This window comes from Phasianus colchicus, chromosome 22 (assembly GCF_987193195.1).
Source record: "Phasianus colchicus chromosome 22, bPhaCol1.hap1.1, whole genome shotgun sequence".
Taxonomy (NCBI): domain Eukaryota; kingdom Metazoa; phylum Chordata; class Aves; order Galliformes; family Phasianidae; genus Phasianus; species Phasianus colchicus.
This window is the reverse complement of record NC_143457.1, coordinates 6,934,679-6,956,923: the sequence shown is the minus strand read 5'-3', so window position 1 is coordinate 6,956,923 and position 22,245 is coordinate 6,934,679. Positions and strand designations below refer to the sequence as shown.

Sequence of the window (22,245 nt, the reverse complement as noted above, 5' to 3'; positions counted from 1 at the left end):
ATGGGAGCACCACGGATGGAGGCACCATCGGGGATGGCACAGCACAGGCACCACAGGAGGGCAGGAGGGGCACTGCAGGCAGCCCCAGGAAGGCGCGGGGCACCGCAGGAGGGGATTTATTGTTTTAATTGCCGAAACGCGGAGGGTCTGGGTCAGACGTGGGCCGGAAGCCTCCCTCTAGCGGCTCCGGAGGCGGCAGGGAAGGAGCGCGAGGAGCGCGCAGCGTGCACCGATCGCACGGCAGCCCCCGTGCAGCACGGCTCCAGGGCTCCATTCTGTGAACGGCAGCGTCGGGGGGCAGCAGGCGGGGGCAGCGGGGTGGGGCTACGAGGACCTGGGCGGTGGCAGCGGGCGCTCCTGGGGGGCGGGTGAAGTGGGAGCACCGGGGGCCGTTGGCGGCGGGAGGAGGGTGCTGCGTGCGTCCCGGCGGGCACCGGGCACGGAGCGGAGCCTCCTCCCACCACTAAGAGCCGGGGGCAGCGCGGGGGTGTGACGCTGCTGCAGGGAGCAGGGCTAGTGCTTCGCTATGTCCCCTTTCTTGAGGATGATCTGCCGCTGCCAGGGCGCCAGCTTTGTCTCATCGTACCCAAGAGTCCTTAGCTTTTCTGACTGCTCCTTCTCCTTCTCCTCCTCCTCTCGCTTCTGCTTCTCTTGCTCTTTCCTGCTCAGCAGCAGAGGGGTCAGGGCACTGCAGGTCACTGAGCCCCCCAAGCACACCCACCCACCCGCCAGGAGAGGGGACGCATGGCACTCACCGCTTCTGCTCCCTGCAAAGGCAAAGGGATGAGACACCATTAGTGTCTGGCCGAGGGCAGCTAGCCGGCACAAACAGCCCCCACTGCCCTGCTCACCTCTCCTCCTCCAGCTTCTTGCGCAGGATGTCCCTCCTCCAGGCCGGCATGCTGGCCAGGCGTGCCTCCTCCTCCTTCTCCTGCAACAAACAGGCGCATTACTGCCAGCCCCAGGAGCACAGCCGGGCTCCACAAGGGAAGCAGGGATTTGTGGGCTTCTGAGCAGCAGCTCTCCCACGGACATCACCCCCAGGCACGCTGCTACAGGGAGCACAGGCATGAGGCAGCATGGCACAACATGGCATGGCACGGGTGGGACGCAGCTCTATGGCACTATGGGCACAGCACCAGGTGGGTCCTACTGTCCTGGCCCCCTTTGCAGTCTATGTTACCCCAGCACAGGGAGCACGCGTGACCAAGGACCGTGCAGAGCGCTGAGCCCTTCGCAGCACACACAGCTTTATTGCACAGACACGTAGGGGCCCACACTGCCCCAGCACTGCAAATCACACCATAGGGGAGCAGCGCCCCGAGCACAACACACAGCCACAGCAAGTGGCACACAGCAACCTCAACACACAGCCAGCCATGGGACCCTTGAGAGGTCTGGACACCTGGGACTTCACGGCACAAGGCCCAACCTGGCAGTCCTCAGAGCTGACCCGCAGCCCTGCCACCACGAGAGCAGCAGGGCAGCCGAGCCGTGCCATGCAGTGGTCCTGCTGCTGCCTGCACCCATCTGCACATCCAGCTCTGTGCTCAGCAGCTCAACGCGTTCACCACAGCCCTGCCACCACAGCAACCTGCTCGGCTCAGATATCAAACATCTCTGCTTCCTTCTCCTTCCAGAAGGAGAAGCTGCGGTCGATGTAGCGGCAGATGTCCTCATCGCTGAACTCTCCCAGCTCTGAGACCAGCTGGGCTGGCTCCTGCGTGCCCCGGGCTGTTGCTGTTGGACAGGGAGGCACTGGGCTCGATCCCACTGCTGCCACTGTGCTGGTGGGGCTGTCCCCAAAGAACTCCTGCTTGAGGTCCTCAAAGCCATCGAGCCAGCAGCGGTGGCCAGCCTCAACCCGCTCCAGTGCGGCGCGGTGGAAGCGTCGGATGCACTCCCAGCTGTGGGTGCTCAGGCGGTCAAACATCTCATAGCACAGCAGGTGCCGGAAGCGCCGCTCCTCGGGACTGAGGTTCATCTCCAGCAGCTGGAAGTAGCCCAGCATGAAGAGGTCCAGTGAGAGGCTGTCATAGGGCATGGGCGAGCCTCGCACATGGGGCAAGAAGTGCTCAGGCCAGTAGAGCACTTCAGCACGGCTCAGCCGCCGGATCTGCCGCCCTGGCACACGGTGGGCCACACTCCTCCAGCGTGCCAGCAGCCTTGCCACTGCCTGCCGCTGCTTCCAGAGCCGCCGCAGCCGCTCGTCCCCGTGGCTACGTGAGCCTGGTGCCTCTGCCAGCGCCCATTTCTTCCAGTGCTCCAGGAAGAGGGAGACGGCACGCTCCTTGTGCGCATCGATGCGTTCCTGCAGGCAGCTCAGCTCTGTCTGCACCGGGCGACTCCGTCGCAGCATGCCATCCACATCCTCATCCCCATAGTCCTCCTCCAGGACGGGCTCACGGGTGCAGCCATCCATCAGCACACCAGCGGGCAGTGATCGCTTCCTCTTGGTGACCCTGGCGTGGGGCACAGGGGCTCCCACCAGCCCCTCATAGTTGGCCTTCAGGCTGCGCACTGAGACACCACAGCGCAGAATCTCGTGCCGGGCATCCTGCTGGGTGCTGGCAGCAGCAGGGGGGGGCCTCTGCGGCATGGTGCTGCTCGCCGCTCCCCCTGCCCCAGAGCTCTCACGGCCTCCCAGTGCAGCGAGCAGCATGGCCATGCTCCTCAGCAGTGCAGAAGTCTTGCTGCACCAGGCGGGCAGATCCTCAGCACGGCCCTGCAGGCGCCGGGGATCGAGGGAAAAGCGCTCGGTGGCCAGAGCGGCCGAGAGCGGCAAGAGCTGCTGCAGCTCCTCCTCCAGCTGCTCCAGCTCTGTCTCCACTGTCTGCACCTTATGCATCACCTGTAGGTTTTCAATTTGCCTCTCAATGCGGAGAATGTCCTCCTCCGTCATGAGCTGCCCGAAGGGTCCCAGCATGCCCCCGTGGGCAGCGGAGTAGCGCCAGCACGGGGGGGGCGAGACGTTCCCGGGCTCCAGCTAGGGCAGGAAAAAGGGCAAAACAGCTCCTGAGGATGCACCCCACAGCCCTGCACATGCCAACCCCCCAGTTCCAGGGTCCAGCAGGGAGCCAGGACCGCACACCAGCAATAACACACGGGATGAGTGCTCCAGAATGGGTCTGTGGCCAGGCAGGGTGCGTGGCACCCACGGCGCACATGGTGAGGCCATCCCCTGCATGCAGCAGGGCTGAGGCCATCCCAGCACAGCAGGGGAGCCAGAGCGATGTGGTTCCACACATGTCCACGAGCCAGGTCCTGGGCTGTTCTCACTGCACACAGCTCGCGGGACCCCACAGTGAGGCCCCCATACCTTACGCCGCTGCTCCTCTTCCTCCTGCATGCGGAGCTGCAGCTTGCGCACCATCACCTGCCGCTTCCACTCAGGGATGGGCCGGCCCTGCTCATCGTGGCTTGGCACCAGAGCTTCCACATCCGGTGGGGCCACGGCCCCTGGCCCTGGCACTGGCGAGCTCCCATTAAGCACTGGCTCTGGTGAGCCCCCCACCACGCAGCGTGGTGGCCCCCCGGCCTCAGGGGTGGCTGGTGGGGTGGGGGTCCTGGTGGGTGATGGGGAGGATGCTGGTGAGTCAGCCTGTGAAGGGAAGGAGGAAATGAGTGTTTGCTGTACCCCCACCCGACCCCACAGGTCTTGGGGCACCCACAACACGTCCCTCTGCCCCCCGCCACCTACGTTGCCCCCTGCCTGGCCACTGCCGGAAAAGACGGTGGTGAAGCCTTTGCTCTGCGGTGTTGGCTTCAGGCTCTTCCCAGCCTTGATTTCAGCCAGGAGCTCCGAGTTGTCGCCAGTGGGGGACATCATGTTGAACGACTTGGTGCCTGGTGGAAGAAGGCAGTGGGCAGTGCGGACCCTGCTGCTGCCGGCTCCTGCCCGTGGCTGTGCCGGCCAGAAGCCTGTAGGACCCCATCAGACCAGCACCCTGCACCCAACTCCCTGGAGCATTCCCAGCCCTAAGCACTGCCTGCAAGCACAGCCCCATGGCGCCGTGCTGCAGCGCTGTGACCGCACGAACAGTACAGCTGCCGGCAGCAGCCCGAGCACGATAGGACAGCCCTGTGCTGCCCTGCAGCCCCCTGCAGTGCCCCAGCAGCCTGGGGCCAGCACCACGCCCTGCGAGCACCCACCGTCTGTGCCAGCCATGCGTGCGTCCCTAACGGCCCATGGTGCCGCACCAAGGCAGAGCCCCTTCCCCGCCGCCCTGCGCTCGCCCGCTCGGCTGTGCAGCGCCGGGGCCCGGACGCCTGTTGGTGCCGCGGGCACAGCCGGGCGCTCGCAATGCCATCCAGTGCTGCTGAGCCCCCCAGCCTCCGGGAGCCAGCGCTAATAAAGCAGGCGCTGAGCTGCTGCCAACCAGCGCGCTGCAATCAGCGGCGGGGGAGCGGCCGGTGCGCTCACGTGGCGAGGTAATGCCGGCCGGCTGAGCGCAAACAAAGGCTTTCTGTGCACAGGGCCGTGGGGGCCGCAGGGGGCACGGGGCCCTGCCAGCCCTGCTGGCCCCGCACTCCGTGCCTGCCCCAGCCGGAGCCGTGTCAGCGCCCCGCAGGGCCCCAGCTTGGCATTGGGCAGCACGTCGGCCTCATGGCCTGGGGCGCGTTAGCTGGGTTGCTCCGTGTTAGGCTGCAGGGAGCTCACCCTGGTGGCCATCGGTGCTGGGAGAGGTCGCTTGCCCACAGCACCACGTGTGAGCACTGAGCAGCACGTGCGATGCCAGGGTGCCCCACTGAGATGCTCTGCTCCCAGCAAAGAGCAACAAGCTGCGGTACTTACTCTTCATCTGTCTCAAAGCTTTTCCTTCTAGGGGGAGAAGAAGAGAGGCAGCACAGCGCGTGTAGCAGAGGAAGGATTTGGCCACCACAAGACAAGAGAGAAGAGAAGCAGCCAGCAGTGAGAGCAAGTGGGGGCGGGCAGGCGTGGGAGCCCCCGCGCCGAGACCGGAGGAGAGAAGGACAGAGAGACCATCAGGAGCCGTGCCGCGTGGAGCGCAACGTGGCGCAAGGAGAAGCGCGAGGGCGGCCGGGAGGCAGAGCCACGTGCCTGGCAGCGCGGTGCCCAGAGCCCCGACTTACTTCCCGTGGAGGAGGACGAGCGGCGGGGGCCGGCGGGCGGCGGAGGCGGTGGGGGTGGCGGGCAGGCGGCGTCGGGCAGCGGCGGAGGCGGCGGCGGAGGCGGCAGCTCGGTGCCAGGCTTGCTCTCTGCCGGACCCCCATTGTGCATGGTGTCCGCGGGCAGCGGAGAGCTCTGGAAGAGCGCAGGCAGGGATCAGATGGGGTCGGGGCACTGCAACGCACGCAGCTCCGGGGCTGCGCTCACCTCCTCGCTGTGTGCCATCCTGCGTGGGCCGGGCAGCTCTGCCGCGCTGGGCCCCAGGTGCTTGTAGTAGTCACCTGTGCTCGGCTGCTTGCTGAAGTTCCGTGACCGCCGTGTGGAGTCGGCCCGGCGCAGGCCCTCAGGGCTGCCCTCACGCGACACCAGCTGCAACGGGAGCGCAGCTGAGCGGGTGCACAGGGCAAGGCCCCGGTATGGCCGTGGGGCAGAGGCCCGGTGTGCGCCATGGGCCGGTGGTGGGCCCTGCTGGTGCCTGGCACCATGACCCCATGCCCATGAGCACAGCTGAGCTTCCCCTGGGATAACCCCCTGGGAACAGGAGTGCCATGTCCTGGCCCCGCAGATTAGCCAGGAGCTGGAGCTTATCCCTGTGGCCTGGAGCCCCGCTGCAAACCTGGCAGTCAATGTCACTATTAAGGCTGTAAGACCCAAGGCAGCATGGCCTCAGCTCACCTCTCTGCATACCTCCGGGACTTTGCAGGTCGTGCTGTGTGGCACACTGCTGTGTCTGCTGCCGGGTGAGAGGTCCCACTGTGTCCTGCATCCCACACCCCACTCTCTGCTCTCAGGGCCTCACTATTTGCATTTCCCTGCGTGCCACCTCCACCCAAGGCATTTGCATGGCAAGCCCGGCTTCTCCGTGCACCTACAGCCTCAACTAAGTCAATAAGTGCCAGCTCGGCGCTTCCTGCTCCACCGGGCACTGAGCCAAGCCTGGCTCTGGCCCCGGCAGCCATGGCCCCAGCCCCATGGGAGGGTACAAGGGTTGGTGCTGCAGGATCGAGCGGCACTCACACAGCCGGCACCGGCTGTGCCCGGGTTCACCTACACCCTATGGGCAGCCCCAGTTATTAGCCCCAGGTCGGGCTGCTCACTACCCCCAGTTCCTCTAATGAATCCTATGGGGAGCACGATAGGGAGCTGAGCCCAGAGCAGAGCTGGTACACACTGTGGTACCGAGCCCCCAGCCTGCCCACCCCAGAGCCCAACACTGCCCACTGCTGTGCACCAGGACCCTGTGGCTGTGCTTGGGCCCCCACCCCCAGCCAGGTGCTGCTGCCCATGGCCAGTGGACCCTGAGCCCCCCGCACCCTGCACCCCCCCGCCCTGGGTGGCTGCACCCCTCTTACCTGTGCGTCCTGCTGAGCCCTCTCAGCTCCTGGCAGCGCCAGCAATGCCACCCGACACCTGCGGCGCAGGTGACACCGGAGCTGGGCACTCAGGTTACAGCTGCTGCCTGCACCCCACGCTTCCGCACAGCCGCCCACGCCCAGCTCGCCCAGGGACGCTGCGTCGGTGGCACCACCGGCACCACGTGGGCTCGGCACATGCTACCCACACGGTGTGGCACTCCGAGCTGGCACAGCCAGGGCGTCAGAGCCACCCGCTGCCACAGCGATGTTGGGGCACCGCTGGCCCCAGCTTGCCATACCGCCCTGCTGTTAGTGGTTCTCACGGCCCATCAGTGGCTCACCTCCCCTGAGCTATCAGGCCAGGGGCATGGGGGGCCGTACCTCTCTGCGCAGCGCCTGGCTCTCCACGTGCCGCAGGTTGTTCTTGGCCCGCACGTAGATGTCGGCGGTGTCGGGGGCAACGGGCGGTGCGGGCGCAGGGTAGCCGGGGGGTGGGGGAGGGGGCCGGGTTGCAGGGGGGGGTGGTGGTGGGGGGAAACTGGGGGGTGGCGGTGGGGGACCCTCGCTCGCCAGTCCTCTGCCCCGTGGCCGCGTCTCAGGGTTCAGCATGTCCATGTAAGCCTGCATGTCTGTGAGTGCTGGCTCGGGGACCCCTGCAGGGGGGAGGGGGTGTCACAGCACAGCTCAGCTCGTGTCCCCCCTGAGCCCTGCCCCGGGCACTCACTGGCTGCAGGGGCCGCGTGGGGGCCGCCCCTCTTCTCCCCGGTACTGGACTGGCTGGAGTTGCAGGAGTCATAGTTGGAGAGGGTGCTGGCAGGGGAGCCAACCTCGAAGCGTGCCTGGGGCACCGATGCCGTGGTGTTGGGTGATGACATGCCCGAGTCAGGCTGACGGCACTCCCCATCTGCTGAGGGGTCTCGCGACAGCACACGGTGCTCCATGCTCTGCAGCACAGAGAGTGGTCAGACAGCCACACCCAGACCCCACACAGCCCCCACAGCCCCTGTGCTCTTGTCCCACATCCTAGCATGCCATGGTACCATGTTCTCCACGGTGCGCAGGTACTTGGCGCAGTGGATGTGGCCATTGTAATCGGCGAGGTCAGCCGCCGTGTAGCCATCCTGGTCACGGATGCTGAGGTCAGCGCCGTTCACCACCAGGATCTGGCAGCACTGGGTGAGGACAGGACAGGGCTGGTGCAGTGCCTCCTATCCCTGTTCCCCCCCCCCCCAGCTGCCAGCACCCACCTCCAGCTCGCCATTCTCAGCAGCGTCATGCAGCGGCGTGCCGCCCCATCCATCCGCCGTGATCTCACCACCGTGCAGCAGCAGCCAGCTCAGCACCTTGGCGTGGCCGCGGCTGGCGGCAAAGTGCATGGCCGTGGCTCCGTCGTCATCCCGCTCTGACAGGCTCACTGTCGTGAAGCTCATCTGTGGAGCGCAGGGGTGCTGTGCCATGCCATGCCATACTGCACTGTGCCACCATGCCGTGTCCAGGCAGCACTTACCAGCCAGACGATGACAGTGTTGTGGCCCATCTGGGCTGCAGCATGCAGTGGGGTCATGCCGTCGTTGGCGCGTACGTGGGGGTCGGCCCCGCAGTCCTTCACCAAGTATTGGATGATCTCGAGGTGGCCCTCCTGGCAGGCGAGGTACAGAGGGGTGGCACCGGTCTTGGTCTGGGCACTGAGCGTGCTGCAAGCAGAGCACAGTGCTGGGCGCCTGCAGCCCCTCCAATGGGAGCACAGCGGGCACCAGGACATGTGGGGCACTGGGGTCATGTGGCCACAGAGCACAGGGGTGTGGGATTCACAGTTATGGGGGAACAAGGGATTTGTACGAGGACACGTAGTCACAGAGGATGTGTAGGACACAAGGGACATGTGGATGTGCAGGGACATGAAGTCACATGCCTGGGGACATGCATGGCACAGAGCAGGCAGGGCAGTGCCTGCTGCTGGGACCCCCCACCCTGCAGCCGCACACAGACATGGTGGCTGCTGTGGGAGGTCACTAAGTCAATAAGCTCGGGCTAATCGCATTCCTTTGGCTGTTTTTGGACACTGCAATCTAGCAGTATTTTTAAGTAAGCAGCTTAGGCACCTGCAGCCAGTGGGGAAGGGTGGAACTGTGCAATGGCACTGCCCAGCCCCACTGCTGGGCATCACATCCCCTTCCCCCTGGTTGGTCCTTGACATTCCATGGCCTGAATCCCCCATCTCACATTCCCCACCCCACATCCCAAATCCTGCATTCCTGCTGTGCAGGAAGCTGGATTTTTTGAGTGCTCCACAAAACCTGTTGAATATTTAAAAAAGGAAGTGCAACAAATACTCCACTCTGTTATCACACAGATCACGGGCCCTTAATAATTGATCACTGTAACCATGAGACGGTCCCAGACGGCGCTTGCCCCATGCGGAGCCATGCTGCAGGGCCCTGTCCCACTGAGCACTGCACTGAGGACAGGCCTGGGAGATCAGCAGAGGTGGTGTAGCCACGTGGTGTGGGTGCACTTGGTGTGTCCCCAATCTGTAATCGCCATTTCCCAGTTATGGGGGGAGGTTAATCCACGCTGGTGAGTGCCAGCTGGCAGGCAGGGAGTACTGTGCCAGATGGCCATGACCCTGCATTGCTGCCTGCTTTGGGACAAGCTGCTGGGGACCCGCAGGTGGCCAAGCTGCAGTGGGATGGGAACCACAAGCTGTCCATGGCAGTGCTGGGAATGCCCCACAGCCTCCACACTGGTGCTGCAGAGCCCAGCATGCGCCCACCCAAACTGCATCCACATCCCACGGCACCCCAGGATTGAATTTCACAGCTGTAACAGAGCCTCCTCCGAGGCACAGGGCGAGCAGTAAATAATTCAGGGGCCACCTCAGCAGAGAAAGGCAGCTGGCAGCAGATTAACCCCAGCAGGAACGTGAAACTCAGTGTGAAAGAGCTGCTGCCAAGAGTCCTCTTCAAGAGAACAGCATAGAGCTGTGAGGGAACAGGGCCTGGGGTGAGGAGGGTTAACTCAAATGGGCATGGGACAGCACAGGTGCCCCCACTAAGCCAGCACACCTGGGGCAAGGAGACAAAGGGCAGGGGCAGTCTTGCTTGAGGAGCTGCCTACAGGTCAAGAGAGTGCTGCTGGGTGTGGTGCTCTGTGGGCTGGGATCCTGCGTGGGGCCATGCTGCACAAGAGGAAGGTGAGAGTGGGGCTGGGGGCAACTTGAGCAGGTCCCTTGTGCCCCTGAGCCTGCCCAGCGTGGTGTGGCAGGGAGGCACGTCCCCATGCCCCCCCTCAGCCAGGGCCCCGGCTATTTATAGAGCCTCTGCCCACCGTGGGAAATGAGATTAGGGCTGTGTAATCGCATCGTGAGCCCGGGGTGGCTCAGCACGGGGTGCTGCACTGCATCCCCAGGCACAGCCTCGGGGAGGGCTGCACAGGGGGTGAGGGCAGCATGCAGGGCCGCGGCGGTGCCAGGCATTGTGCAGCCGGGGTGTCCAGCGATGCCCCGGCCCTGTGCTCCTGGAGGCAGCGGGAAAGGTCGCTTCTCCTCCGCGAGCAGCTTAATCCATTTACATAACGGAGGTGGACAAAGGCGGCTGTGTTATCGCCCCGCGCCACGAGCGCAGGGAACAAACCCCACTCCGTGCCGCCCGCGGCCGCGGGCAATATTTCTGTCAGCGCTCGCTGCGCTCCTCCTCGCCCTTTCTCTGCGGGTGATAAAGAAAGCGCAGCTGTGTGCCCAGGTGATAATGCTGCCGCGTTGCCCTTGGAGCTGTGCAGCAGGGGGTGGATGTGGCCGGCTCCCAACGCTGGCACCCTGCCCAGCAGCCGAGGTTGGGGGGGTGGCAGCGGGCACCCCGCTCCCCCAAAGCCTGAATCGTCCCTGCGCTGCCGAGCTCCCAGCTCTGCCCCCGAGCCTCCCAAGGGCAGCAGGGGCCGTTACCTTGGGCAGTGTCCTAAGAGAAGTCGCAGGGAAGGGAAATCCCCTTTGGCCGCAGCATAATGGACCGGCAGCGCTCCCGTGTCTGTGGCTGCCGTGGGATCGCTGCCTCCAAAACGGAGGAGCCACTCGATCACCTCGTGGTGACCGAATCGGGCTGCGAGATGTAGGATAGTGGCACCGGAGTTGTCTGTGTCCTGCGGGAGGAAGGGGAGAGGCCATTGGCATCCAGGACAGCTCTGCACCTCCAGCGAGGGAGAGCGTGTGGGGCTGGGGGGCTGAGCTGGAGGGACGGAGAGGCTTCATATGCAGCCCTGCAGATCACGAGAGGATGGCCCTGGAAAGGACGGCAGAGGATCCCGGGGCCATAAGCGTGCCAGTTCCCCGGGGGCCTCAGCAGCGGTTTAGCAGCCCGGCGCTGCACAAAGCCCCGCTTGTTTTGCCGCGGGGCTCACTGCTGCCCCGGCCCCACTGCCCTCCTCGCTTCGCGGGGCACAGAGCTGAGCTGGCCTCGGGCCAGAACGGCGCCGAACCGTGCTGAACCCGTCCTTCCTTCCTGCTTAATCACCTCTCCCACCCCTCCTCCTCCACGTCACATGTTGTTACCTCTCAGCCAGCCCGGGGCAAGCTGCTTATACAACCAGAGCGAGCCCCGGGGCAGATAAGCCCGAGAAGGTACCGGTGCCCCCGGGTCATAGCGCCCGGACACCCACCCCAGCCTCCGTCCCCTCCTCGGGGCTGCGTGGCTTTGTCCTGCGTGTGGTGGATCTGCAATCCAGAGTGTCGCGCAGGCAGCTCCCACCCTCACGCAGGACGAGGCCCTCCGCCGTCGAGCAGCGTAGAGGCTGCACATGGCTGTCCGCTCTCGGCAGTCTGTGTGTGACCTTGACGCCGTGGACAGAGCCCTTCACGCAGACCGGAAACGTTGCTTCCCCCGCTGGACCACGGCCGTGGAGCCCCGGCTCTGCGGACGCCCCTCGGGGCGCGATTTCTGCTCTGGCCCGCAGAGCAGCGGCTCTGAGGACTTGTACTGCCTCTCGGCGCGGGCTTCTCCCACTCTGGGAGCTGCGGTAGCTGAGCGGGGGGCTCCGCTCCGCCTGAGCTTAGCAGCGCATCGTGGCGGTCTTTGGGGTGCGTCGAAACGCCTCCCTGCTCTCCGGTGCCCCGCCGGGATCCTCCCCGGGGCCGGAGGTGCCGCAGGGGCGGGGGCAGCCGTCCCGCCCCCCGGGGCCCCGCCGCCCGTCCCGCGCTCCGCCGAGCCCGCCCCGTCGAGCCCCGCGCCCCCTCCCCGGCCCGCGGCCGCTCGCAGCTCGCACCTGCACGCCGCAGCCTCCCTGCGTGAGCAGCCACTGGAGACAGGCGAGGTTGCCGGTGGCGGCGGCGTCGTGGGCCGGCGTGGCCCCGTTGCGTGCCCGCGCGTCGCCGCGGAGAGCGGCCTCGGCCGCCAGGTACCGGAGACAGGCGAGGCGGCCGGCGCGGGCGGCGTGGTGAGCGGGAGAGGCTCCGAGCGCGTCCCGCAGCCCCGGCCGGAGCAGCCCCGCCGCGCGCAGCCCCCGTAGAGCCTCCACATCGCCCTGCCGCGCCGCCTGCAGCGTCCGCTCCAGCGCCATGGCCCCGGCCCCGGACCGGCCGCGCCGGGCCGTCCGGCCGCCGCTTGGCACTGCGCGGCGCTCCCACGGCGCGGCGGCCCGGCCCCGCCGGCTCCTCCTCCTCCCCCGGGTCCGGCCCGCCCCGCAGCCCCCCCTCACCCCCTCCCACGCCGCCCCGCGCCGCGCGGCCCCTGCGGGAGCCCGGCCGTCGGGGCACGACAACCCGCTCGCCGCAGGCCCTGCCCGCTGCCCCCTGCCCGTTCCCCGGGGCGCAGAGCCGCCTTGAAGGAGGCTCGGGGTCCGCCGGTACTCCCGAGACCTCGCAACCTCCTGGGATGAGAACCATCCCGGCGGATGGCACAGGCTGAGCTGCTCCGAGTTCCCGGAGTGTGGCTGCGGAGCGCAGCGCCTCTGCGCGGGGTGTTGAGGATTTTCGGCGGCCTGCGGGAGCCGCCGTGCCCCTCAGCAGCCTTTGGTGCCGCAGCTGCAGCGGTTGCGTTTCAGCCCCGATTTGAAGCTTTCGAGACCAAATAGTCTCTTTCAGATCTGCGGCTGTAACAGGAGTCACGCACCAGGGTCCACGCTCCTGCTGAAGGAAAGAGGCGGCAAGGGAACCGGGCGCTGCCGGTCAAGGCCCGGAGGGCCCCTTCGGGTGTCTGCAGAGTGAGGACCCCGGTCTGCCCCCACTCCCAGCGGTCCCCACGTGGTCTGCAGCGCTCCTTCCTCTCGGCACCGGCAGCGCGGGGCGGGCGCCTCTGGGACCGACGGCGCTCACCGGGGTCGAGCCGAGACCCCTGCCCCGCTCGGCCCCGCTCCGTCAGCACCGCGGACAGCGGCGCCGGCTCCAGCACGGCGGACAGCGGCGGGGCCGGGCCGCCCTCCGCCCGCCCCCCGCCCTGCCTGCTCCTTTACCTGCACGCCCTGCCCTCCCTACCTGCCCACCCGCCCGTCCTGCCTCCCTGCCTCACTGTCTCCGCTCTGCCTCCTGCACGGAGCCCGGAGGCGGGGCGGCCCGGCGGCTCATAAAGGCGTCGGCGGTGCCGGAGCGCCTGAGCGCGATGTCCCCGCCGGGCGCCGTCCCGCAGCCCCCGCGCCGCCCCGCCGAGCTGCGCAAGGTGAGCTCCGGTCTGCACGAGAACCGCCTCCGGCGATGCCGGGCCGCCCTCACGGCCTCTTCTCCCCGCAGACCCTCAAGCCCCTCCTGGAGAAACGCCGCCGTGCTCGCATCAACGAGAGCCTCAACCAGCTCAAAACGCTCATCCTGCCGCTCGTCTGCAAGGACGTGAGTGCCGCGGCCCGGCCCTGCGCCCCCCGCTCCTCGCCCCCTGCCCCTCACGTCGCTCTGTCCCCGTCTGACCCTTTCCCCCCTCCCCATCCCCGCCCGTCCTTCCCGTCGGCGCAACCCGATGCCTCATTCGTGCCCGCCCTCTGTCCGCCCCGTCCATCCCCGCTCCCCCTTCCCGGTGCCCGGTGCCCACCACCGTCCCCCACAGAGCTCCCTGTACTCCAAGCTGGAGAAGGCGGACATCCTGGAGATGACCGTGCAGTTCCTGAGGGAGGTGCCGGCCGCGCCCTCGGCCCCAGGTGAGCCCCCCAGCCGCCCCCCGCCCGTTGGGGCCCGCCCCGGTGCTCACGGCCGTCTCTCTGCAGAGCCCTCTGAGAGTTTCCGCGCCGGATACCGCGCCTGCCTGGCCGGCCTGGGCGCTCTGCTGGCCCCCGCGCCGCCGCTCCCCCCCCGCCACCGCCTCCCGGAGCCTCCACCGCCCGCCCACCCCAAGGCGGCCCCGTCGCCTCCTGCCGTCCCGCTCTGCGCCGCCCCCACCCCACTCTGGAGGCCCTGGTAGCCCCCCGCACACAGCTGTACATAGCCCTATTTATTTGTACAGACCCCGCCGCCGGCCGGGGGACCCCCAGCCCTTTGTACAAATAAACCTTTGGCCAAAGCTGAGCAGCAGTTGCCCCAGCAGCGCCGGCACTGCCTCCCACTCCCACCCCTGGTGTGGCACCGCACCTGCCTGGGAGCTGTGAGGTGTCAGCAGCAGCCCTGGCAGCCAGTGTGGTCAACCTGCAGCCACAGCCACGGCTAATTACCAGGCAAGCTATGGCACGGGCCCCTTGATGCAATGGCCTGGCAGCGTTTGCACCCCGCTTCTGCGCCAGGCCTGGGCTTGTCCCTGCCCCATACGTGGGCACACGGAGGCCTTGCCAGGTCCTGGCTGTGGAGGTGATGCCCATGGTGGGTGCACTCTGACAGCCCAGGACTCAGAGGAGCTGAGTGGGGCATGCATTGCATCCATGCTACCCATATTTCTTACTGGCTGACCTGCCACCTGTTGCCTAAAACCCCAGCATTTCACAGAGCTCTCAGTTGGACCCACGAGTGCTGGGAAGAAGGGAACAGGAACTGAGCTGGGTGCCCACCTGCTTGGGCAGGTGCTGCACTGGCATGAAGGCTGCAGACTCCCTGAGCCCCCTTCTGCCATGCTCAGTGGCACAACAGCAGCTCAGTGCTCGGTTGGGATGTGGATCTTGGGGAGCTGGCAATGGGGGCAGCCCCATGCAAGGCTGCTGCCTGGGCACGCCACAGCCCTGCCACCCACGGGGGCGGTTGTGTGTAAGCAGTTTTGCTCATCAGCATTTCCAGCAGCTGAGCGCTGCCCGCGGCATCCAAGGGCTGAAGCAGAGCCCTGCGTGAGCGTGGGAACAGAGCAGAGCAGTGTGCCCAGGCCATGCACACGTGTCTGCAATGCTGCAGGGCTCACTTGCGGGCCTCGGGTGCGCCATACTGCACCGCGGGTCGGCGCGGGAGCCAATGGCCGTGCTCTGCCCCGTGTGGGGCGGGGGTGGCGGTGAAGATGCTGCGCTCCTGGGCACTTTTGGCTGGACTGTGCACCGAGGGACGGGTGGAGGCAATGAGACCCCCGGCCACGGGGCAGCGTGGGAGATCCGCGCGCCTCTGGGATCAGGAGCACCGCAGGGGCGTCTCGACCTCAACGTGGCGGTGAGAGCCCTCCCGGGGCACGGGAGGAGCGCCGAGGGAGCGGCCCGGGGGCAGGGAAGCGCGGGGCGGGCCGGGGGCACGACCTCGGTGCCGGCTGCGCCCAGGGAGCGGCTTCGGCCCGCGGGAGCTGTCGCAACCGGGGCAGCGCCGGAGCCCGGCGGGGGGCCTCGCGGCAGCGGGTGGGCGCAGCAGGGCGAGGTCCGCCGCGGCCGAGGCGTGCGAAAACCCAGAGCGGCGGCTCCAGCGCCGCCGGGACGCGCTGCCGCTCCGGACGGGCGGCTCTGGGCCACCGGCCGCGCCCCGTGCCGTTCCGCCCCGAGGAGCGGAGCCCGAGCGCTGCGCCGCGACGGACGCGCGGGGCTCCTCGTCCTCCGGGCAGCCGCACAACGCCGCTCCCCGCAGCGCCCTCGCGCGGCACCGGCGGACACGGCGGCGGCTCCGCCCCCTGCGCACGGGCGGGGAGGGCGCGGGGTGGGGCGGGCGCTCTCGGTTCAGTGCCGCCGCCGCCGCCGCAACGCCGTTGCTGGCGGGCGCCGGTGCCGCCATGTCGGAGCGGGGCGCGGCGGGCCCGGGCCCGGCCACCATCCAGGTCTCCAGGTAACGACGCTCCGCCCCGCCGGGGGCCCGGTGCCGCCGCCCGCCCGCTGTCGGTGCCCTTGAGCCGCCCTCGGGGTGCGCCGCAGGCGCCGGGCGGGGCGGGGCGGAGCGGTGAGGCCGGGACGGGGCCGGGATGAAGCTGGTCCCGGGGTGTACCGCGCTGCCACCGGGATGGGGCCGGGGCGCGGCGCCGTGCGGGGGGCGGCCCGAGCGCGGCGGGTACCGGGCGGTTACCACGGAGACGGGCAGGAAGCGCTCGCCACGTGCTGACGTCTCCGGCATCCGGCGCGGTGCGGCGCGGCATGGCGGGGCGGGACCCCCTCGCCGCTGAGCGCTGCCTCCGCAGGATCATGCGCCCCGACGACGCCAACATCGCGGGCAATGTGCACGGCGGCACCGTGCTGAAGATGATCGAGGAGGCGGGAGCCATCATCAGCACCCGGCACTGCAACTCCGGGCAGGGGGTGAGCGGGGCCGGGAGGGTCCGCCGCGTTCGCCCCTTTTTCCGTTCTGTGCTACGTGGGCAGCCCTGCCTTGCCGTGCTGCTTCGGTTCGAGACGCGCAGAGAAGCCTGGAGGCGCGGGCAGGGCAGGAAAGCGGTTCCTTACGAGGTTCTCTGTGCCTGCCCATCCTGTCCTGCTCTGCTGCCGGGGGAGCACGCAGCTGTGCAGCCACCCTGCTGCTGTGCGCCCAATTCCTGCTGCTGGAAGGCTTTTTGCTTCCTGTGCCTCTGCATAAGGGAGAACCCTGCAGCGCTGGGGGCACAGCGGGTGCTGAGCCTCGGTTCTCAGGGCTCCCCGGGCTGTGGTGACTCCGTGCCCTCCTCTTCTTCCTTTTCATTAAGTGCACCGTGCCGGGTGCTCCCCCCCTCACTGCATCCTGACCTTGTGGTGCTGAACCCCCAGGAGCCCTGCGTGGCTGCGTTGGCACGCGTGGAGCGGACGGATTTCCTCTCACCCATGTGCATCGGAGAGGTGGCCAATGTCAGCGCCGAGATCACCTACACCTCCAAGCATTCCGTGGAAGTCCAGGTCAACGTGATGTCTGAAAACATTTTAACAGGTAAATGGTTCACAAAAGGGCAGGGTGCTGCTGCTGCTGCGTGCCAGGATGGCAACCCGGACACTAGAGGGCTGCATTCACTGCCAGCATCCCTGCTGCTGGGTCCCAGCATGCTGTGCCGTGGCACACAGGGCACTGTGGGTGCCCCGCAGCAGCTGCCTGGTGACACGCAGAGCTTTCTGTGCCACTTCCCGGGTTAAGCTCTGCTCTGAAGTTTTTGGTGCAGCCCAAACTCCAGGCAGGGTCTGAATGCCTCCTAGTCCTCAAAGCACTGGGGAAATGACTGCTGGGAGCACATGCTGATACCTGGGCTTTGCCCCTTGCAGCACCGGGCTGGGCTGGGCAGGAGGGACAGGGGCAAGTGGAGGCACAGCTCTGTGGCCTCTGATGGTGTGGCTGCTGCTTTTGGTGAAAGGATGGGATCATTTGCACACATCTCCAGCTTTGTCCTGACAAAAGCCCTTCCCTGCAGTTGCCATGGTAACCAGCTGGGCTTGTTGGGATGCCATTGGTGTGATGATGCACTGCATTCCCAAACACCATTGCAGCCACATGGCTGCATGGCACTGCTCCCTGCCTCACTCACACTGCCCTCCCTCTTCCAGGGGCCAAGAAGGTGACGAACAAAGCGACGCTGTGGTATGTGCCGCTGTCCCTGAAGAATGTGAACAAGGTGGTGGAGGTGCCCCCCATCCAGGTAGGGTTGCTGGTGGCCCCGGGCGCAGTGTGGGCTCGGATGGCAGATGGGGGTCTCTGTCCCTGCCATAAGGGAATGCAACGCCATGTGCCTCTGGCTGCAGTACATGCACAAGGAGCAGGAGGATGAGGGCAGGAAGCGCTATGAGGAGCAGAAGCTGGATCGGCTGGAAACCAAGCAGAGGAATGGTGATGTGATCCTCCCAGTGATCAACCCAGGTAGTGAGGCTGGTGTCAGCAATTGTCATCCGGAGCAAATGGTGACTGTGGGCTCTGGGGTCCAGCAGGCAGGTGGGGGGCTGAGCTGGGGGCACAGAGCCAGGCTTCTGCAGCTCACTGCGTGCAAGCAATGCTGCTGTGCTGCTGTGTGCTCGGAGCTGCGGGGCCAGGTGTGGGGCATGCAAGTGCTTACAGCTCCAGCATAGCCAGAAAAACCAATCCTAGAGTGCAACCCAGGCTAGAAATGGACATACAGGGACGGAACTGGGTCACCTGGGCAGTAATTAATAATGCACGTTGCTTAAATGCCTTTTCTTCCTTGCTCCTCATGCTCACAGATAGGCAGACGAAAGGTAAGGCTGTGGCACGGCGCGCAGTGGGCAATACCTTTGAGGTCGGGTGTGAGGCACTGGGACCAGTTTTCTGTCCACAGTTTCTGTCACTTAGGTTTAATGGCACTCACATGTCAGTGGACAGCAGTGTGTGCATGGCTGGGGGTCCTGATATGGAAGCACTGTGGTTTGCATAGCCCAGTGCAGCATCACCCATAGGGTTCAGGGGTGCACGGCTGGGCTGTGCTGACCCTGCTGTGTTTCCCCATGAGCAGAGCCGCACACAGTGGGCTACAGCCAGTCCAGCCTGATCCACCTGGTGGGCCCGTCGGACTGCACGCTGCTGGGCTTTGTGCATGGAGGTGAGTTAGCAGCATGGCTCCGTGTGGGGCCTGGCACCGGGTTAGTCCCTGGGCACACTGTGGGATTCAGCATCGCTTTGGTGGAGGGGAAGAAAAGCGATTCTGGCACGTGGGCACTTTGCAGCTGGTGTCTGCAGCCCTTGTTTGGTGACAATTATAATGCACCATTTACTTCATTTCTCCCGCGTTGCGCTCGCAGTCCCTGAGCACTGCCTAATGGCACCGTGTGCGGTAATCGGCTCGCAGAGAGCCGGAATGAGCCCCCGGGAGCCTGGAGCAGCAAATGGGCTAACAGGGTGAGGATAATTGAGGCGTGCAATTTTCTCATCTACCTACAAAGTGCTGTCTGCACAGCGAGCCGAGCTGTGAGCGCAGCAGTACCGGATTCCGGCTGTATCTGGGCAGGGCAGCGGGGCGGTGATCTGCAGCACAGGGTGAGAGCTCTGAGGCTCACTTCTGAAGAGCAGAGCTGAGATGCCACCAAACTTCAAGGTCTAATTAGGAACTGTGAGGTCTAATTAGCACCAGGTGGCAGATTGGGTAAGAATAGCAGCAGGGCGAGTCACAGGGTCTGGGAAACATCCCACCATGTGAAGATGCACTGCTGGGGCTGCACAGAGCTCCTGTCCTGCTCCTTAGCAAGGAAATGAAGTGTGCAGACGGCGATGACTTAACCAGCAGTGACATGGCCTGGGGAGGGCTGGGCAGCACCGCTCCTCCCCGGGGGTCCGGCACCATCCTGGCAGTAATAAAAATGGGCAGTTGCTATGGCAACTCTGCATTCCTGGGCGGTGCTGCTGCCATCCAGGCCGGTGCAGTGAGGCTCAGCACCCGGCATGGCACACGGCTGCTGCATGCTGGGCAGCACCCTGCTTTGAGAAGGGTTTGATATATATATCTGAAAAGAAACGCTGTTAAGAATAGATCCTTCAAAGACAGTCAATGTGCTGTCACTGCTTTTGAGATCCATGGGCAGTTAAATATTGCGTTTGGAAAGATCTGCAGCACCAGATGTTTGGAGATGTTCGGAGCCAGATAGGGATTTTTTTTTCCCTGTTTATTAAAATAGTCCAGGAAACTGACATAGTCAAACTGTAAATCCTACAGTTTTGGTGCCATCTTTTAAATTGCAAATCCTGGATTATAAATACTGCGTGTGAAATGACTGTAATTTGCCAGAGTGATTTCCTCTGGGTTGGCAGCTCTGCAGGGATGGGCAGGGGGGGATCCATCACTGCAGCAGCAGTAGGGGCATGCAGTGTGCACAGAGCTGGGGCATGTGGCTGTGCTGCTCTGTGGGTCTGGGGGCTGTTTTCAGGGGGAAACCTGTGCGCTCCATGGTCTGTAGGCTTTGGAAGCTCAGTGTTTGAGCCGTGTCACAGCCACTCTCCTCCCCCCACAGGGGTCACCATGAAACTGATGGATGAGGTCGCTGGGATCGTGGCCGCCCGTCACTGCAAAACCAACATCGTCACCGCCTCCGTGGATGCCATCAATTTCCATGAGAAGATCAAGAAAGGTGAGAGCTGGGCACGGCTTGGGCACCTCTGTGAGCCTCGGTGGGCCCCGCGGTGCGTGGTGGGTCGGCAAAGCAGAAAGCAGCCCTGGGGTGGGCAGCATCCGATGCATGGGAGGTGGCACTGGGCATCGCATCCATCCGTGGCTCCCAGTGCTCTGCACACGAGGGCTGAGTGCGGTGCCGCTGCCGCTCTGCGCCCCGCAGGCAGCGTCATCACCATCTCCGGGCGCATGACCTTCACCAGCAATAAGTCCATGGAAATCGAAGTCTTTGTGGATGCCGACCCGTTTGTGGACGAGCCGCAGGAGCGGTACCGAGCCGTCAGCGCCTTCTTCACCTACGTGTCGCTGAGCAAGGAGGGGAAGCCGCTGCCGGTGCCGCAGCTGCTGGTAAGCTCACAGGGATGGAGCTGGGAGCTCGCTGCTTCCTCATGGCTCAGCGCTATCGCTCTGCTCTGCTGCAAGCATGCGAGCTTTCAGGCTGCTTGTTTATTAAACACCAAATATTTTCCATACTTGGGCTTTTCATGTGATGCCCTCAGGGCTTCGTTGTCCAATAAAACCTCTTCCTTGAATTATTCAGTAGAAAAACATAGGCTTGAGCAAGCCTCTCCAAGCCAGGCTGCAGGGTGGGTTTTTGTAATTCCTTCTGGTTGAAAACCATCAGCGCAGAGATGGGTTTTCCTTTCTGATGATGGAGGAAAACCTGGCGCTGGGCTCCGCAGCTCCCTCCTCCCCACAGCCACCCATGCTCCTCTGCTCTCTGGGTGCTGCCGGCTGGGAGCTGCTCCTCGATGAATGTTTTGTGCTCTGTGGTCTCCTTCTGTTCTGTGCTCTGGTGTTTCAGAGTATTTTGTTGGCTAATTAAAAATCAGCCATCCCAGCTGCGTTCCATGGAGCTTTGTCCCACCTCAGCTCCCGCAGCAGGAGGTGCAGTGCTGTCCCAGCAGGATCCATCCCCTGCTCGGCGCTTTCCTGGCTCCAGCTGAAAAGCTTGGGGAATGCACACTGCTGGGGTGAAGTGTGCTGCTCGCTGTTAACCTGCTGCTGCAGATACATCCTGCTGGGGCTGGTGGTGCCGTAGTGGTGGGGGGCTCCTGGTGCACTGCCTTGCAGCCTAAACATGAGCTGAGAGTGCTGCTCATCCCTCCTGGACCATGCGGCTCCAGCCGGGTCTCTGTGTGACATCCCAAATTATGGAGGTCGCCAGAGTGGGGCAGCCCATGGCCACGCAGTGCTGCCGTGCCAGGGTCGCTCCTGCATGGCTTTGGCATTGAGGTGAGTGCAGCTCTCAGCTGTGATTGCACTGCCTGCCCATGCAGTCCAGGCAGGGCAGCCACAGTTGCATCTTCATGCTGGCAGTAATTTAATTATTAATCTCCATTGTCCCGGCGGAGCTCAGACTAATGCATCTTTAACGAGCTCTCAGAGGGAGCCGCACTGTGTGCAGTGATGGCATTTCTTTTTTTCTCTCCACTGCCTGCAGACCCTCAGGGCATCTGTGCTGTGGGGTGGGGGCTGTGTGGGGCACTCAGAGTGGAGCAGAGGTTTGCAGGGGAGCACATCCGGGTGGTGGGGCCGCAGTGTGGGGCTGTGGTGGGTGTGTGCCCACCGGAGCTCAGAGCACGAGGATGCAGCCAAGCCTCCAGACGCTGCTGTGGGCGACGCTGAGCCCGACAGCTGGGAGGGAGCTGCGTGTATCGATCCAGCAGGCTGTGTCAATTTGCCCACGCGTCAGATCTGCCCGTTCGGCTCCTAATTAAGCTAATGCTCGTGGCACTGCTTTCTTCTCATTCTGCCAGACGGAGAGCGAGGAGGAGAAGAGGCGCTTTGAGGAAGGGAAGGGCCGATACCTGCAGACGAAAGCCAAGCGGCAGGCGCAGATGCAGCAGGCTGCCCAGCACTGATGGCCCCGCGCGCCGCTCAGCCAAACCTCCCCGTCCCCATTCGTGTTGTGTTGCGTGTGCGGGGCCTCGTGCCGCGGCCGTGCCGCCGGAGCAGGGCTCGTGTGCGGATCTGGTGCTGCAGGAGGGCTGTGCCACGCCGGCTGTGCCGCTTCCCACCCCCACCCCGTGGTTTAGATGGCTCTGGAGCTCCCGCGGGCTCAGCCGGGAGCGTCTCCATCCCTCTGTCGTTCTGAACCCCGTGTTGTGGTTTAAGCTGCCTGTGTCGGAGCGGAGCGGGCGCACGTGGCGGCTGGAGGGATGCACGAGGCCTCGAGTCTTTGTGATGCTGTGTTACACTTACAGTATGTCCTAAAAACGTACACCAAAGCTTATTTATGATACTCGCAGCTATAAACGCGACCAAGTATTGTATTGAATGTCTCAGCCCATTCCATTGAAATCTCTAGGTAGTTTCTCTATGCGCATCCGAGTTATTTAAGGAATACTGTGACATAAATAAAGTCTGTCATCTTTGACTGAAATAAAACGGGTGTCACTTT

At 64.9% G+C, this 22,245-nt stretch overlaps 3 protein-coding genes across 6 annotated transcripts; 2 read left to right on the top strand and 1 right to left on the bottom strand.

The window, feature by feature from the left end:
- Window positions 1-53: 53 nt before the first annotated feature.
- On the bottom strand, window positions 54-12,033 carry ESPN (espin). 3 transcript variants are annotated; one of them, XM_090123188.1, is made up of 14 exons: window positions 11,740-12,033; window positions 10,427-10,620; window positions 7,994-8,180; window positions 7,734-7,916; window positions 7,527-7,658; window positions 7,211-7,430; window positions 6,868-7,139; window positions 5,339-5,500; window positions 5,095-5,266; window positions 3,701-3,846; window positions 3,320-3,601; window positions 852-931; window positions 756-767; window positions 54-661 (listed from the first exon to the last, which is right to left on the bottom strand). In XM_090123188.1, exons 1-14 carry the CDS (start codon window positions 12,031-12,033, stop codon window positions 514-516), a joined length of 2,484 nt encoding a protein of 827 aa, XP_089979314.1. In that variant the 3' UTR covers window positions 54-513. The 3 variants fall into 3 exon arrangements, with proteins under 3 accessions (XP_089979314.1, XP_089979315.1, XP_089979316.1); XM_090123189.1 differs by lacking the exon at window positions 5,339-5,500; XM_090123190.1 differs by lacking the exons at window positions 54-661; window positions 756-767; window positions 852-931 and adding an exon at window positions 967-2,986.
- A 1,030-nt stretch (window positions 12,034-13,063) lies between these two features.
- On the top strand, window positions 13,064-14,793 carry HES2 (hes family bHLH transcription factor 2). Its single transcript, XM_090122991.1, has 4 exons — window positions 13,064-13,127; window positions 13,199-13,294; window positions 13,506-13,596; window positions 13,663-14,793. The coding sequence occupies exons 1-4, from the start codon at window positions 13,071-13,073 to the stop codon at window positions 13,854-13,856; spliced, it is 438 nt and encodes a 145-aa protein (XP_089979117.1). The 5' UTR covers window positions 13,064-13,070; the 3' UTR covers window positions 13,857-14,793.
- Window positions 14,794-15,471: 678 nt separating this feature from the next.
- ACOT7 (acyl-CoA thioesterase 7) lies at window positions 15,472-22,219 on the top strand. 2 transcript variants are annotated; one of them, XM_090122934.1, is made up of 10 exons: window positions 15,472-15,610; window positions 15,957-16,074; window positions 16,516-16,672; window positions 17,278-17,369; window positions 17,473-17,587; window positions 17,926-17,940; window positions 18,195-18,281; window positions 19,684-19,800; window positions 20,005-20,189; window positions 21,602-22,219. In XM_090122934.1, exons 1-10 carry the CDS (start codon window positions 15,558-15,560, stop codon window positions 21,704-21,706), a joined length of 1,044 nt encoding a protein of 347 aa, XP_089979060.1. In that variant the 5' UTR covers window positions 15,472-15,557; the 3' UTR covers window positions 21,707-22,219. The 2 variants fall into 2 exon arrangements, with proteins under 2 accessions (XP_089979060.1, XP_031469229.2); XM_031613369.2 differs by lacking the exon at window positions 17,926-17,940.
- Window positions 22,220-22,245: the final 26 nt, after the last annotated feature.

What these genes read in the sequence shown, in the direction of transcription:
- ESPN (XM_090123190.1), bottom strand. Translation starts at nt 12,033, where the DNA reads ATGGCGCTGGAGCGGACGCTGCAGGCGGCGCGGCAGGGCGATGTGGAG. An exon ending in AGGGAGGCTGCGGCGTGCAG is followed by an intron (nt 10,621 to 11,739) that starts GTGCGAGCTGCG and finishes TTCCTCCCGCAG; the next exon opens with GACACAGACAACTCCGGTGC. An exon ending in TGCGCACCGTGGAGAACATG is followed by an intron (nt 7,431 to 7,526) that starts GTACCATGGCAT and finishes TCTGTGCTGCAG; the next exon opens with AGCATGGAGCACCGTGTGCT.
- HES2 (XM_090122991.1), top strand. Translation starts at nt 13,071, where the DNA reads ATGTCCCCGCCGGGCGCCGTCCCGCAGCCCCCGCGCCGCCCCGCCGAG. An exon ending in GCCCCGCCGAGCTGCGCAAG is followed by an intron (nt 13,128 to 13,198) that starts GTGAGCTCCGGT and finishes TTCTCCCCGCAG; the next exon opens with ACCCTCAAGCCCCTCCTGGA. An exon ending in TGCCGCTCGTCTGCAAGGAC is followed by an intron (nt 13,295 to 13,505) that starts GTGAGTGCCGCG and finishes CGTCCCCCACAG; the next exon opens with AGCTCCCTGTACTCCAAGCT.
- ACOT7 (XM_090122934.1), top strand. Translation starts at nt 15,558, where the DNA reads ATGTCGGAGCGGGGCGCGGCGGGCCCGGGCCCGGCCACCATCCAGGTC. An exon ending in ACTGCAACTCCGGGCAGGGG is followed by an intron (nt 16,075 to 16,515) that starts GTGAGCGGGGCC and finishes CTGAACCCCCAG; the next exon opens with GAGCCCTGCGTGGCTGCGTT. An exon ending in TGGAGGTGCCCCCCATCCAG is followed by an intron (nt 17,370 to 17,472) that starts GTAGGGTTGCTG and finishes CTCTGGCTGCAG; the next exon opens with TACATGCACAAGGAGCAGGA.